Genomic DNA, 16,106 nt, shown 5'->3' with positions numbered 1-16,106 from the left:
GTAATCCCAGCTCTTGGGACACTGTAAACAGGCGGACCACTACGAGTCTGATCTAGTAGTGAGACACTGTAGACCCTGTAGACCCTTCCCTAAAATGCAATACTGTACCAGCCATCAAAAGTTCTGGGTGTGCTTTCCTTCAGTACTGGCACTCTGGGAGGCTGAGGCAGGAGGGTTGAAAGTTGGAGCCTAGTTTTGAGCAATTTAATGACTTGACAAAAACCTGTCTCAAAAAAAAGAGGAGGTCTGAAGATGTAGCTCAGTGCAAAGGCCATAGGTTCCATGCCTTGCAACACCAAAAACACCCCAAAGCCAAATCCAAAACACCTGGTTTTCAAAGTTGTTAACTATGCCACCTTAGCAGAGTGCCTCACTTTTTTTGAGCCTCGGTTTCCTCATCTGCCAAATGGGCATAAGGCTCTGGTGCTGCAGGGATATAGACAGCGGTGCCAGCCCCAAACCCAGCTCTTCCCTCTCTGTCTGCAGCTGAGTCAGAGTGACATGTTGCGTGTGGAGCCATCCCTGCTGCAGTACCCTGACTGGAGGGGACACCCGTTGTAAGTAGCAGTCCTAGGCTGGTGGCTCTTAGCAGGGGGAGTTATGCTCCCCTGGGATAAAGGCAGTGGGTGGACATATTTGAATTGTCCACAGGAGATGCTACGAACCCAGTGGACAGAGCCGGGGCACTGCTGGTCTTACAGTGCCCAGGGCTGCCCTGCGACAAAGCACTGTCAGCCCTAGACAGTGGCGGTGGCAGGTTGAGAGGACCTGCGGGCGCGGGTTCCCTGCCAGCCCCAGCCTCAACTCAGGGCTCCGTCTGGCTGTCTGCGATCCTGAGCTGAGACAGGGAGGGCATTCCGGCAAGAAGCCGTCCCTGCTCTCTCTGTGGCTTTGGAGAAGCAAGAGTCGGTGTGGGTGCAGCCGGTGGGCTGCTGCTTCCCTCAGTGGGCAGGGGTGACTAAGTCTAGTCCTAGTGTGGACCGGGTGAGCACTTCTAAGAAAGAGCTCAGCGCCCATCGGGTCTCAACCTCGCCCCAGTTTTAAAGCACATGTTCCGCTTGTTTTTCTATTTCCATTTTTATTTCCTATTAGCACGTTTGCAGCACACGCTGACCACGTTCTTCGTGGGGCGTTGGTCCACGTACGGAGGCAACGTAGCTGTATCCTTTTGACATCCCTTTCTCTCTCCCCTTCTTCTATCCCTTCTTCCTCTTCCCTGTCGCAAAAGATCTATTTATCTTTTATTTTAAAGCTCTTTATTTGTGCTTTGGTTTTCAGTGTGTGTGGTTTCTTTCAATTAACGAGCATTATGGCCTCAAGGCTGAAGTACATGTTCTCAAAGTGCTCAGCTGAAGCATGGACACTGCCACTTACCCAGAAAGTGACCTGATTCCTTCAAACCTCGGGGTCTTTATCAGAAATGGCAATAAAATGAGAGTGGTCACAGTATAACGGCCTCCAAATAATAAATGCTAGTAAGAGGAACTATGATAACAATTGCTATTAAATAATAACGTTTATTATTACCACTAGCTAGACCTTCAGCTAGTGTTACTTTTTGTCTGTTCGTTTGTTTGTTTTATGAGACTCTCGCTATGTAGTTCAGGCTGGCATTGAACTCACCAGGCAGTCTACCTAGGCTGACCTCGAACTTGAGATCCTTCTGCCTCAGCCTCTTGAGGCTGAGATTTTAGGTGTGCACCACAGTGCTAGGCTAGTTTTACCTTTGATACCTCCACAGTCCCCAAAGTAGGCCATTTGGGTGTCACAGAACCCCTGAGAACGAAATTACAGAATCAGAGCATGGGGTTTCTTGTACTTGGATGAAATATGTGACAGCCACATCTTAGAGGAAGAGAGATTTATTTGGGCTCGTGGTCAGCTGGCTCCCAAGACAGGAAGGCATGGCAGAAAGACCCAGCGGAGCCACACTGCTTACCTCATGGCGGCCAGGAGGCAGCAGAGGAGAGGAGGAGCTAGGGAGGGAGAGAGACCCTGCCAGGCTGCCCCCCCAGCAGCCGCCCTCTTCTGACCAGGCCCCACCTGCTAGCAGGGCATACGGATGAACTCATCTGAGGGCGAATGCACAGAAGAGTACAGCGCCCCGTGACTCAGTCTCCTTCTAAAAGCTCCACCTCGGAGCCCAGGAGCCGCTGGGGGCTCTTCTGGATCTAGTCTGGAAGAGTGAGGGGGTGAGGGGAGGGCCGCCCCATGGAAGACAGGTCCTGGCCGTACTTCCCACGTGTGGGAGATGGAGAAGCCATGGCAGGGCAGCTCCGGGCTGCACTGTGGGTTGGGGACCCTCTGGAAGCACTGATCATAGGTCTGTCTGTCTTTTCTAGCCTCCGGGAGGAAGTGGCCAAGTTTCTGTCTTATTACTGTAAGAGCCCGGCACCCCTCAAACCAGAGAATGTGAGTAGCCCCCTCCCCTGCTCCTCTGTCTGCTCTCGAGTTTTGGGCTGTCCCGGGGCATGGGGTTGGGGGTCTGTGTTGTACTCATCTTGATTTGTTTCAAGCTGGCCTGAGGATCACCTTCTACCTTCCTCCCCCAACCTTAGACATGGAGCTGGGCTGTGATTTCTGCCCCACGCTGTGCGGTGGGCCCTGCTCCCCCCTCCCACCTTGGGCCTCAGGAGTGACTGCTCCCTAGATCTTGGTCACCCCAGCAGGGTCCCCATAAATGAGCTTGGCTGAAAGTCTGGGCTTTGTGGAAACAGCCTGAGGGCACCAAAGGGGGACCTGCTTCTCCTCCTGTGCTGTGCTGGGACCGGGGCTGTGGGTCCTCCGTGCTGAAGCAGAATCACCGCTGTCCCCAGGTGGTTGTCCTGAACGGCTGTGCCTCTCTGTTCTCAGCTCTGGCCACCGTGCTGTGCGAGGCGGGTGGTAAGTGACTGCAAGGCCTGTCCCCAGCTGTCTGCCCTCCGGGGCTGTGTACCTTTGCTATTAGCTGTGCTAGGCGACCCCAGACTCAGCAGCCTTAGATGAAGGACTGGACAGCAGTCCCGGAGGTCACTGTGCCATTAGGATTTGGGGCATTCTCTCCAAGAGTCACCCATAGGGTCTCTGTATCTTCCCAGAAATGACATTAACCCATTCCCAGTGCAGTCCTCAGGCCCAGGGGTCTGAAGAGCCAGGGTTGGCTCAAACCAAACTGGAAGAAAGCCTGCCTCCCTAGGACAAATTGCTGGTCCTGCCAGAAAAATCTCATTTTCTCTTAGCAAGAAAAAAAATCTGAATGTCTACTGAATAGACATGGTGAGCCGGGCATGGTGGTACATGCCCATGATCCCAGAATTATGGGAGGCTGAGGCAGGAGGATTGCAAGTTTGAGCCCAGCTTGGACAGTTCAGCAACTTATAGAGATCCTGTCTCAAGGTAATAAAAAAAAGGGAGCTGGGATGTAGCTCAGTGGAAAGTTCTTGGGTTCAATCCCTCGTAACACAAAACAAAAACAAACCATGGAACTGGCCGTGGAGAAGGGGTGCTAGTTGTAAGGAATGCAGGCTCACTCACCATAGCTTAATTAATAACAGTAAATATTAATGACATTGATTGGCCATAAGTGGCACTGGCTCCAGACTTCGGTGTGTGACTGTTCTCAGGGCGTCATTTGACCCTGTCCTCATCCTGGAAGCTGGATCTGTATCGCTGCCCTCGTTTTTATAGTGAAGCAATTGAGGCCCAGAGGTTAGGTAATTTCTCAGAATCACACAAAGAGAGGCTGTCCTTGGCATTTACAATAGAAAAAGACCTGCTCTGAGATCTCATAGATAGTTTCCTGCCCATTCTAGAACAGTGGAACAGGGACTCTGAAAGTTTCAGTTCGTTGGTGTCCTGGGAACTTCTCTCTCATTGCTGGGACAAAATACCTGACACCCTAAATTAAGGAAGGGCAGGTTTATTTAGCTCACAGTTAGTGGAGGTTTCAGTCCATACTCCGCTGGCTCCAAGGCAGAGTGGCACATGGCAGAGGGTGACAGCTCATGGCAGTGGAAGACAGCAAAAAGCAAAGGGAGCAGCAGCAACTGTGGCTGCTAGCAAGCCTCTCTCAGCCTCCCCATGTCATATTCAGGCTGTCTGCACCAAGCAGGTGTAGCACTCACACTTATAATCCCAGCCCTGGATCATGAATTAATCACAACCTCTGGAAGTCCACCCAATGACTGCCTGAGGTTTTGGGGGTACAACTAGACACAGCCATAACATTCCACCCCTGCTCCCCCCCAAGACTCACACACATCCCTTTATACAAAAGGCATTTTAGTTCATCTCTAAGAGTTGCCCAAGTTGTAACAGTTTCAGCATAGCTGAGAAGTCCAAGTTCCAAGTCTCCTCCAGGATCCAAGGCAAGCTCTTAGCTGTGAGCCCCTGTATAAAAGAAAAGTGAAACACTTCCAACATTTAATGGCACAAGTAAACAGTACCAATCCAAAAGTTACAAACAGAAGGATACAAAATTGAGAAGGGCAAACATTAAGTCCTGTAGTTCCATGTGGAACATCTGAAGGAATCTGTGACAGGTGCTCTGCTCCAAAAGCCTTATGTGGCTCTGCTCCTGCCACCTTTGGTGGTAGCTCCTGTCCTTGTCTCTTAGGTCTGCCTTGCTCCTTACTTGCAGTTTTTCTTAGATAATTCACGTTCCTAGCTTTTCCAAACTTCTGGGGTCTCTGCTGAACCTTAGGCTTCTCACTCATGGCTTCACATACTGCCCTCCCTGGGGCACACTGCATGGCATCCCAGGCCTTCTTAAATCTAGGTGGAGTCTTAACCTCGGAACTCTTGCATTGTGCATGTGTCCCAAACCAGTGCCAAGTAGATGATGCCAAGGTCTGCTGCCATCTGGAGCAGTAGCCAGGCTTTCTTCTCGCTATAGGGGTCAAGTGCCTGGATTGCCGAGTACTCTGACCCTGATTCTGAGGATCAAGTTCTCTGTGCCTCTACCACTCTGGAAGATGGCTCTCTGCGGCTTTCTCCTCAAAGCACAGTCTTTCAGTTTTGCAGTTGTGAGGCTTCAAAGGGTGGAGCCTGCTGCTTCTTGTGATGCCTCGGGCCATCCTTTCCATTCTCCTGTTCCTTCTCAGCAGTGGAGATCCTCTCAGCTCTATCTTTGCAGCCCACAGCTTTATGGATGCTTCCTTTCTGGCCAAACTCACATTTTAAATCATCCTGCCAGGCTATTTGCTCTTGATTCTCAACATAAATCTTACTAAAAGTCCCCAACAATAGCCATGAAACCACCGCAACATTTGACTGCCTTGAAATTTCTTTTGCCAGGTTAATCAGTCTGCTGTGCTTAATCTCAGTCTCAGGCAAAATCTCTGGACTTGAGCAAAAATTCAGAAAATTTTCTGCCAAGCCATAACGCACATCCTCTGGAGTCCAACAACCAGTGCAGTCCTTTTTTTCCAGCAGAGTTCTCCCTAGCCTGGTCTTTAGAGGCAGGATTTCCACCAGCCTGTGGTCTGCTGAGCTCTGACCAGAATCTCCCACACAGAACAGCTGAAGGCATTCCAGCGCTTCTCTTTTATGTGACATCTCCGAACCTTTCCTATCTCTTCCCATAAGCCATACTCAAAAGCTCTTAAATGACATGGTCAGGTAACAACCCCACTTCTCAGTACCAAATTCTGTGTTGGCTATTTTTCTCTTGTTGCTGGGGCAAAATACCCAACACCCAAAATAAAGGAAGGAAAGGTTTATTTAGCTCACAGTTAGTGGAGGTCTCCGTCCGTACTCCGCTAGCCTCAAGGCAGAGCAGCACATGGCAGAGAGCAGCAGTTCCTGGCTGTAGAAAACAGCAAAAAGCAAAGGGAGGAGCAGCAGCCGTGGCTGCTAACAAGCCTCTCTCAGCCTCCCCATATTGTATTTCAGGCTACACGCACAGGGCAGGTGTAGCACTCACACTTACAATCCCGGCATTGGATCGTAAATTAGTCACTACCTCTAGAAGTCCACCCAATGGCTACATGAGGCTTGGGAGGACCTCTAGACACAAACCCTCACAGTTGGCCTGCAAAGTTAGGGTGACAAAGGTTTGTGTCCCAGACAGTGGTGATGGGGGAGCAGGTGAGATGCCAGTAAATGGTTAGCACAGTTCTCACAGTAAGTTATAGATGTCCCCAACTTGGGATGGCTTGACTTAGGCTTGTTGGTGGCATAGAAGTGATATACATTTAGTAGCAACTGTACTTTTTTGCAATGTGGTCTTTGCCCAGCTGGCAGTATGTACTACGACATTTGCTTGTGGTGCTCAGCAGTGGCAGTGAGTGGTGTGTCCTGCTCTACAGGGCCTAAGTAGCTAAGATGTGATGCTCCATAGGCGAGGTGGATGAAATGCATTTCTTAAAAAACAAAAAAACTTATTCATCTCATTTTTTTGAATCAGGGTCTGGCTATGTGGTCCAGGCTGGCCTTGAGCTCACTATGTAGACTGGGCTGGCCTGAAACTCACAGTGAACCTCCTGCCTCAGCCTCCTGAATGTGCCGCCATGTGTGGCAATGATTAAATACATTTTTTAAGGAATTTTTTAAAAATGTATTTAGGACAGGGTCCACAGGGTCTCACTATGTGGATTGGACTCATAGTGATTCTCCTGTTTTGACTCTCCCCAAGCGCTGAGATTACAGGCTTGCACCACCACGCCCAGTCTCGGTGCTGTCTCAGTGCACGGCAGGTGAGGATCGAGCCCCACAGCTGCACTTTGCCTGAGCGGTCACTTTAGTCCACTGAGCTATCTGGCTGGCCTTAAATACATTTTTGATTTAATGACATTTTCATTTTATAATGAGATTATCTGGATACAGCCCTGTTGTCAATCGGAGAGCATTTGTGTTAAGAAAGGAACTAATCTCGGCAGATCTGGGCTTTCACACTTGCTTTGGGGATTGGGAGTGGAACAAGCTGCAGGTGCAACAGGGCCTATGCACGGGGGTCTGGGGTGTCTCCTAGGGATGACAGGCCTTGCCTGATCCTCCCCCAGAGGCCTTCCTGATCCCCACCCCTTACTACGGGGCCATCACGCAGCATGTCTATCTCTATGGCAACGTCCGGCTGGCCTATGTCTACCTGGACAGTGAGGTAAGAGTGGCTGCATCCCTCCCTCTAGGCTGTCTCCTGGGCTTGCATTTCCAAGTGGCTTTGGGGAGATCCAAGGGCTCTAGAGCTACAGTGGGAAGAGAGTGTCGCTTTTTGTTGTCCCACAGCTGCCTGGGCCTGGGTCCTGTGCCTTGGTCCCTGGAGCCTTGCAGGTTCTGGGCTCTGAGATTCCTAGGAAATAAGGGGTTGGGAAGGGGCAGAGCACTGGAAGTCCTGGGCCCCCAGCAGAGGAGCCCTGGGCCTGTGTGAGGTGGGCTGGGAGGGCTGGGTGGCAGCGAGACCATGGGGCTCCGCCCGTGTTTCAGGGACTGGAGATTAGAAGGGCGGAGGGTTCTGAGAGGGTGGGATTAAGGGTCACAATTTGCTGGTGGCCACAATGGGTCTCTTATAGGTCACTGGTCTGGACAGCTGCCCCTTCCAGCTCACAGTGGAGAAATTGGAGTTGGCCCTGCAAGGAGCTACATCAGAGGTCTGGGGCTCCCCTCCAAGCAGGGCTGGGAGTAGGGGGGGTCTACAAGGGGCACTGCCTCCTACTTCCTGTGTGTGGCTGATCTTCTCCTAGGAGCCAGGTTGGTGGCCTGTGATGGGGACACGAGGGTGGAGGAGTAGTGCAGAACTCACATTAGGAAAGATCCTCAAACTGCAGTGTAGAGAATCAGCTGGGGCTTCATTAAAAGCTCCCCGCTCCATGCCCTCCGATTCTGCTTCAGGGGCCAAGGGTGGAGCAAAGCAGGCTGGGGTTAGCTTAGGGTCTCCCTGGCAACTTGAAAGGTGGTCCTGCCAACCTGAAGAGGACCTAGGGTCTCCCCAAGAAAGGCAGACGCCCTTGCTCCAGGGATTCGTGCCCAGGCCCCCCATCAGTCTGCTTGGTTGATTTCACCTTCGTGGCTTGAGCCAGCAGAAATTTGGAAAGTGCAATACTCGCTACCCATCACTTGTGTCACACTGTGCCAGCTGGCACTTGGCACCATCGGCCCTGCTTATCCTCCGCATGGCTCTGCTTCTCTTAGTGGGCACAGTGCTGCTGATGGAAGCCCATGTCCTGCTTACTTGCTTCCTGCGGGGGAGGGGGGTGAATATGTCCTCTGCATGCACCCCAGGGTGCTGCCCAATGCTGAACCCTGTCCTGGGGACAGTGTGGCTCTGGCCTCAGACAGTAGCTGAGGCTTCCAGCCTGTGGATGATTTCAGGGTGCAAAGGTCAAAGGCCTCATCCTCATCAACCCCCAGAACCCGCTGGGCAATGTCTACTCCCCAGAAGAGCTGCAGGGGTTCCTAGGATTTGCTGAGAGGTAAGCACCTCTACTCCCCAAAAGTATGTGGCAGCTCAGGCCTCAGAGGGGCCCCTGGTACCAGCAGCCCATAAGTCCTCTTCACCCCATCCTTGGCTGCCTTCTGGCACTGGGTAGGAATAGGGATTTGTGAGTTGCTCTCTGTCTTTTTTTTTTCTCTTCCATGTTTTGCTTTTTTGATATCGGGTCTCACTTTGTAGCCCAGGCTGGCCTTGAACTTGCAGTGATCCTCCTGCCTCAGTCTCCTGAGTGCTGGGGTTTCAGAGATGCACCACCACACCCGGCAAACAGTTGGCATTGATTGCATACGCTAGGGCCTGGTACCATGCTGAGCACTTTATATACTTCACCTCTTGTCACCCTCCAACCACTCTGTCAGGAGTAGACACCATTATTACCCCCATGGATGGAGCTTAGAGTAGTGAAGTCAGGGCTGGAGCTGGACTTGAACCCTGATCCTTCTTGCTTGAGCCCTGGTACCCAAATGGGCCCTCTACCTGCACATTTGAAAACCCCACTGTCACCTACTTTGCATGTACTGCTATTTGTTTGCAAAAGTAAACAAAAGAAGGGCGCTTCTGGTAAATGCAAGTGTGGTCACTCATCCTGGGCTAGCCGGCAGGCCCTCTGGGTTTCTGACACACTGTTGTCCTGTGCTATCGCACCCCAGGGCGCACATGTGTCCTGAGATTGCGCCCCACCCCTGCCCACCCCAGGCACAAGCTGCACGTGATCGTGGATGAGGTCTACATGCTGTCTGTGTTTGAGGAGTCGCTGGGGTACCACAGTGTCCTCGGCCTGGAGAGGTGAGGCCGCAGTCACGGGGCCTCCGCAGGTCCTGCTCCCACGGGACCTGACCCAGGGTGCTGTCTCTAACCTCCAGCTGGTCCCCCAAGGAGCAGGATGTTCAGATGATCCTGCAGAGTCCCTGAGAACCCTGAGGAGGGACCTAGGGAGTCCTTGATGGAGGGAGGTTTGGGCTCGGGGTGACTCCTGCACTGTTTCCTGGATCTTTAGAGTGGCTTCACTTTCTTCCATTTGTTCTCTTGCTTGTTCATTTGGCAAATAGTTATGCAGCTCCTTGCGCTGGCCAAGCACTTCTGGCTCTTGGTACCGTCAGCTTTTAGTCTGGGCAGGGTGGTGCACGCTTGTGATCCCTGCACTCTGAGGGGCTGAGGCGGGAGGATGGCAAGTTCAAATCCACCTTGGGCAGCTTTACCCTGTCTCAAAAAGGGGGCTGCACTTGCTGGGGGCATAGTTCATTGTAAAGGCCCTAGGTTCAAATCCAGTATTGTCGGGAAAAAGTGCTTTTTTATTAGATTGAGTTTAAGTAAGAACGTGTAATGGAAGCACCTTTGGAAGTGTGGGGCCCAGGTCATTGGTGAGGAGTGTACATTTAAGCGTCTCCCCCTGCTGTGCCCTTTCTGTTGGTTCTGTCCTCCAGCTTCCCGAAGCTCTGTAGGGCAGCGGCTTGTGGAATGTCGCTCCCACTGACTTTGTACATTAGGCAGTGGGACACAGGGGAAATAGTGATCCATGGTTAGCAGTCATGAAAATTATTTATTGAGCATCTCTTCCATGGCCAGCACTGGGCTAGGTGCTGGAGGACACAACAGTGAATAAGAAAGACAGAGGTCTTTGGAGGACAGGTTTGTTTTTGTTTCTGTCCACAATTGGCTGGCTCCAAGGTAGGGCAGCAAGGAAAAGGGGCCTGGCGGAGCAGAACTGTTCATGGCATGGAGAACGGGAAGCGAGAGGGGACAGAAGGGAGGAGGGGGCGGGGGCCAGGCCCAGCCCCAGACCCTGCCTCTTCCATCCAGGCCCCACCCCCTAGCAACACATTTAGCTGTGGTGAAGTAGTGTTTCAGTCACTTGTCAAAGGCCCTGCCAAGGGCCAGGGATATAGATCGGTGGTACAGGTGCCTGCTTGGCAAGCACAAGGTCCTGAGGTTGATTTCCGGTACAAAAACAAAGCCCGGCCAGTAGATGCATCTAGATGTCAACCATAGCAGGGGACCTCATGGACATGGTCTCCTGGGACCAATAAGGGAAGTCTTTGCAAGAAGTGACCTGGGCTGCATTGTAGGTCAGAGGGTAGAGCACTTTATAAAGGGCCAGATGGTGAACAGTTCAGCCTTTGCCAGGCGGCCTCTCACTCAACTCTGTCATAGACGCTGTGCTATCAGGACAGCGCATCTGTGTTCTGGTGAAACTTTACTTACGAAAGCAGACTGGATGTGACCTTGAGACTTTGTTGCTTTCTGCTCCGCCACAAGAGGTGGAGACAGGGCCCAAGCCAGATGGACTCAGGTCTTGGTCGGAGCCTCGTGTGTGTTCCCTGGCTCTGTGCTGCTTCCATCCCGTGCTGTGCTCTTGCTTTGCAGGCTTCCTGATCCGCAGAGGACCCACGTGATGTGGGCCACCAGCAAGGTTGGTCCAGGCTGGGAGTGCCCGGGACGGGGGAGGGCAGGTGGGGGTGGAACCAGCTTCCTCCAAGGAGGGCTGGCCACGGCCCTGGGTCCTTCCTCTTGCAGGACTTTGGGATGTCTGGGCTCCGCTTCGGGACACTGTACACGGAAAACCAGGAAGTGGCCACCGCTGTGGCTTCCCTCTGCCGCTATCACGGCCTTAGCGGCCTGCTGCAGTCCCAGATGGCCCAGCTGCTCCGGGACCGCGGTGACTGCCTGCCCCTGGGCCCTGAAGGAGCAGAGGGTTGCTTTGGGGCCATCCAGGGATGAGCACTTCTCCCATGGGAAGACTCTAGGGGGGGCATCTGAGACAGGTCCATACTCTACTTGGTTACTTCCTGGCTGTGTAGCACATTACCTTACCTCCCTGTGCCTCAGTTTCTTCCTCTGTAAAACACATAATCATGCCTATCTTACAAGGTGAGTGGGATTTGTAACTCAGAATAGCAGCTGGTAGAGAATAGCACAAGCTCAGCTACTTGAGGGGCTGGGACAGGAGGATCCCTTGAACCCAGGGATTCCAGGCCAGCCTAAGCAACACAGCATGATTCTGTTTAAAAAGCAAAGTAAAATGTAAACTCATTATTGGCCACAATAGCAGATGTCATTAAGGAAAATTATTATTATAATGGATGTCAGTCTCTGAGCACAGATCTGTTCCGATCCCAGTTTGGACATCGAGTTCCTGTGACAGCGCTCACGCTCCTTGCCCCGTTCATGGCGCCCTGCCCCATTCACTCAGCCTCTCACTGAATCTCCTCGCTCAGACCCCCAGGATGCCAGGAAGCAAGGTTCCCTGTACCACCCATTACTTTACAAATGAGGCACATGTCCTGCCGCACACCCACTGCCCACTGCCCACTGCCACAGCTAGAATTTATTTAAAACAAAATAGAGAGCACAGCAAATGCTGGCAAGGCAGTGGAGCAGCTGGAACTCGCATATCGCTGGCAGGGATGGAAGATGGTTCGGCCCCTTTGCACAGTGAGTGAAGTTAAACACACGCTCACCAAGCAAGCTGCAACCCCGCCCCTAGATACTGACCCTAGTGGTCACAGAAGGACATCCCAGGGCCAGGGCAGGGTGATGTACATCTGTCACTGCAGCACTTGGGAGGCTGAGGCAGGAGGATTGAGAATTTGAAGCCAGCCTGGTGAGACCTTCTCTCCAAAAGGGGAGGAGGGAGGATGTTTTATACGGAACGCTGAATTCCCAGCCTGTCCCGATCGCCAGTTCCCACCCCTACTAGCAGCTCGAGGATGGGCTCCCCATTGTGTGCACTGGCAAGAGGGAGTACACGCAGAGGGGAGTCTTACCTTTTGACTTCTCTTTTCCCCAGACTGGATCAACCAAGTGTACCTGCCGGAAAACCACAGCCGGCTCAAGGCCGCCCACACCTACGTCTCAGAGGAGCTCCAGGCCCTGGGGGTCCCCTTCCTGCGTGGGGGAGCAGGCTTCTTCCTCTGGGTGGACCTGAGGAAGGTAACACAGGCAGAGGCCGGGCTGGGCTCCCCCAGGGGAGGGCAGCAGGGCCTGGGCTGGGCGCAGCCTCTGCCTGCCCCAGTTCCTTCGCCAGGGCACCTTTGAGGAGGAACTGCTGCTCTGGCGTCGCCTCTTGGAGAGCAAGGTGCTACTGTCCTTCGGCAAGGCCTTCGAGTGCAAGGAGCCCGGCTGGTTCCGTCTGATCTTCTCAGACAAGACCCATAGGCTCCGCCTGGGTGAGCTGCCGCCTGCTCGTCCCCTCCTGGCTGCCTCTTGCTCCTGACAGCCGCTGGGGCTGACAGCAGCCTCACTTCCTTTCCTAGGGATGCAGAGGCTCCGCCAGGTGCTGGAGAGCAAATCCCAGGAGACCGAAGACGTCCCCCCCCCCACCACACCAAGGACCCCAGTGAGCAGTGCAGATGAGGTGGCTTTTGCCTGGTAAGCAGCCACTGCCCCCAATCCATGGAAGACAGAGGACGGGCCACTGGCTAGCAGGATTCTGGATTTGGCTTTGCCAACACAGCACTGCTCCTGATTTTCTCAGTGACAGTGGGAGACGCCTTCTGCCACCAAAGTCCAGCCTGGGAGCAGCTAGGGGCCCCGTCATGATGTGCAGAACTGAGACATTGTGACGGCCCCTAAGAACAGCCTTCAGCTCCCCACCCTTGAGGAAGCAACTAGCAGCAAACAATTGTCCTTCTCCCTAATTGTCCTCCTTCCTGGTGGTCCTTTCTAGACTCTGTCCTGGTTGTCAGGGCAACAAGCCAGAAGAACTATGGCAGATGAGTGATACAAATATAAACATCCTCATATTCCAAGGAAAGGAATCAGCAGCCCTTGGTGGGACCCTGGGGAGCTCCTCTATGGGAATCTCCTTGTGTCCCAAGCGGTTCCTCCCTCTTTGAGACTCTGCTCTTCGCGCCAGGGGAGGAGCTACCATCACTGACATCCTGGGGTGCGCGGAGCAGGAGCTTCGGCAAGGCTGGGCCTTACCCCGTGAGGACCAGGTGAAGGACAGCACCTCTTCATGAGGGTGTTTTGCTTCAGAGACGGGATGAGGCCTCTGAGTCCTCAGCTGTGTGCGCTAAGGGCCCTCTTGGGGCCAGGGCTCCGGCTTCGGAAAAGCTGTAGTCTTAGCTTCTCAGAGGCTGAAACAGAAGGATCACTCGAGCCTGGGAGTTTGAGAACAGCATGGGTGGAGTAACCAAAAGCCATTCTCCAAAGGGACAAAAGCTGACTCTTGCTTTCTTTTGTAAAATGTCAGTGACATCAATGTTTCCGTGCTATAATAATGTTATTTGGCTTAAGTGGTTTTCTGTTTTGTTTTATTTTTCTGTTTTGGTCTGCCCTTCATTCATTCATTCTTCCTGTCTTGTGGAGGACCTCCTAGGAGGTGTGGTGAAAATATGCAGGAATGCTCAAATTAAAAAAATTACAATAAAAGCCTCATTTATTACAATAAAAGCAGGAGCACTGGCTGGTACATTGGAGAGACAGTTGCAAGTATGAAACTCCTTCACCCGTTAGTATCCCCAGTGCATGAGGTGTGAATGTTTAAATTTAAGACATTTTATAGAAGTCACACTGCCAGGAATTCCCCCATGCGCTTCCCCTTGCTTTGTACATGCTTATCCCATCGTTCTTGCCCCATTCTGAAGCAGCTCTAGAAGTGCGCTTTTGTGGGGGTCTTCAGTTGCGCTGTCCTGGCTGCCTCGGTGTCCTGAATCGGATCAGAATGACCTTGCGGGGTGGTCGGAATGACTTTGCAGTGCGGTTTTGACTTTGGGGCAGCCACACGTTTCACGGCACCGGGTCTGGTGCATGAGGGGGCGAGGCTCGTGTCCATGGGCTGCCTCTGTGTTGGATGGCTCCTCCTCTGTGTTGGATGGCTCCTCCTCTGTGTTGGATGGCTCCTCCTCTCTGTTGGATGGCTCCTCCTCTCTGTTGGATGGCTCCTGCAGCGGTATTCCCCTTATTTCTTAGTCATGCCTCATAAAGACACTCAGCTAACCTGACTGGTACTCATCTATTGGAGCTTTAAATTTTAGCAAACGTGTATTTTTAGAAGTCCTAAAAAATTATCTTTTATCAAGCTTGTTTTTAAATTTCTAATGATTTGTGTATTTAAGGTTTTTTCGAGGCAATGCCTTGCTAAGTAGTTCGGGCTGACCTTGTACAAGAAATCCTCCTCCTGATTCAGCCTACCAAGGGCTGGGATTCCAAGTGTGTGCCACTATGCCTGGCTTTGTGTCATGCTGCAAATATAATAAGCATAATTTTATACTTTATAGATTGTTATCTTTCAGTATCTCCCCAGGAGGGGCTCCAGGACCCCTGGTGGGTACCGATGTCTACTGGTTGCCTTATAAAAGTGGCACAGTCTGCAGATAAGCGCAGGTACATCCCCTGGACACTTTAATTCACCTCAGATTACTTATAATGCCTGATGTAACCAAAAGCCACATAAGTAATTGTTCTACTGAACTGCTTTGTGAACAACGACTCGGTGATTAATAATAAATGGCGATGTGCAGGGAAGAGGTCTGCACGGTTCTAATCACCTGCATGGTTTCTACCCCTGGAAATGTAGCCATATCATTTTACCTGGGCTAAATTGTAAAGCCCTGGCCCCTTCTGCTTGCTTCTTTATTTATTTTTGAGACAAGGTATTGCTGTGTATTCTAAGGGAAGCTTGAGCTCACTATGCTGCAGGGTGGCTTTGAGCTTGAGGTGACCCTCCTGCCTCAGCCTCCCAGAGTGCTGGGATTACAGGCATGGGCCGCCATGCCTGCCCACTTGTCCTTTAAATTTTTTAATTAATTAATTAATTAATTCATCAATTAGTATAGGGTCTTGCTATGCAGCTCAAACTAGTAGTGGTCCTCCTATCTCAGCCTCCCCAGTGCTGGGATTACAGGTGTGTACCACCATTCCCAGTTTTGGTGGCTGGAATAGTATGCCTGGGGTTCCGGGGCGGGCACAGCATGCAGTGCCAGGGATCAAATCCGGGTCCTTGCACTTGCCAGGCAGGTGCTTAGACCGGTGAGCTATCTCCCCAGTCTCCCCACTTATCCTTTAATGGGTGCCCTTTCTCGTGATGTTTTCTATGCCTGCAGTGCCCATTTCCCCTCTCTACTTGTAAAGACCCTAAATAGCCTTCAGGACTCAGCAAGGTTATCTTAGATATTTCCAAACAGATGCGGCTTCTTCCTCTTTATTATTATTTTTTTCATTTATGTATTTGGTACAGGGTCTCACTATGAAGCTCCGACTCATAGCGACCCTCCTGTTTTCAACCTCCCCAGTGCTGGGATTATAGGCGTGCGCCACCACACCTGGTCTCAGTCCCCGGCTCAGCACGCCCAGGAGCGGGGCCAGCGCGGCATCTGGAACCTGGGATGGAACCCTGGTTCCTGCGCTTGTGAAAGCAGGCGCTTAGTCTGCTGAGCTATCTCACCAGTCCTTTTTCTTCTTAAAAGCCAGTCACACTTTATTTATGTTCTCCTATGCCGCTTTCACCCTCTGCCTGAGTAATCTCACTTGTGTATTTGTCTTTATTCTAATTAGGTCCTCCCCGCATCTGGCATCTTTTATCATTCTACAAGTGCCTGTCAAGCCTGAGATGTACCAGGTTTCATGAAGCTCCCGGTTATAAAAGGTGAACAAGACAGGGAGGTTCCGAGAAGTCCATGCTGAACACAGTTCTTTACACAGCAAGCCCTCATTTAATGAAAGAACAAATGATTAATTACAAACCAACCTAGTTTAA

The 16,106-nt window shown here is 51.9% G+C and overlaps 1 protein-coding gene across 5 annotated transcripts in view; it reads left to right on the top strand.

Annotated features, from left to right (window-relative positions):
* Nucleotides 1–16,106, top strand: part of LOC101560679 (1-aminocyclopropane-1-carboxylate synthase-like protein 1) — a 19,702-nt gene extending 3,596 nt beyond the window's left edge. The window contains exons 4-16 of one of the 5 annotated variants that reach the window (XM_023710693.1): nucleotides 487–557; nucleotides 2,343–2,412; nucleotides 2,817–2,883; nucleotides 6,981–7,078; nucleotides 7,488–7,565; nucleotides 8,287–8,387; nucleotides 9,104–9,193; nucleotides 10,772–10,817; nucleotides 10,922–11,063; nucleotides 12,195–12,337; nucleotides 12,420–12,573; nucleotides 12,661–12,775; nucleotides 15,905–16,106. In XM_023710693.1, coding sequence (XP_023566461.1) covers nucleotides 487–557; nucleotides 2,343–2,412; nucleotides 2,817–2,883; nucleotides 6,981–7,078; nucleotides 7,488–7,565; nucleotides 8,287–8,387; nucleotides 9,104–9,193; nucleotides 10,772–10,817; nucleotides 10,922–11,063; nucleotides 12,195–12,337; nucleotides 12,420–12,573; nucleotides 12,661–12,775; nucleotides 15,905–15,977 — 1,248 coding nt within the window. In that variant the 3' untranslated portion in view covers nucleotides 15,978–16,106. Of the gene's footprint in view, nucleotides 1–486; nucleotides 558–2,342; nucleotides 2,413–2,816; nucleotides 2,884–6,980; nucleotides 7,079–7,487; nucleotides 7,566–8,286; nucleotides 8,388–9,103; nucleotides 9,194–10,771; nucleotides 10,818–10,921; nucleotides 11,064–12,194; nucleotides 12,338–12,419; nucleotides 12,574–12,660; nucleotides 12,776–12,881; nucleotides 13,645–14,466; nucleotides 14,575–15,904 lie in introns of those variants that run through there. The other 4 variants (XM_023710694.1, XM_023710692.1, XM_023710691.1 and 1 more) reach the window with 4 other exon arrangements.

Source organism: Octodon degus, unplaced genomic scaffold, assembly GCF_000260255.1.
Source record: "Octodon degus isolate 3935 unplaced genomic scaffold, OctDeg1.0 scaffold00018, whole genome shotgun sequence".
Lineage (NCBI taxonomy): Eukaryota > Metazoa > Chordata > Mammalia > Rodentia > Octodontidae > Octodon > Octodon degus.
The sequence above is the reverse complement of the archived record's forward strand: the minus strand, read 5'-3'. Positions and strand labels throughout refer to the sequence as shown.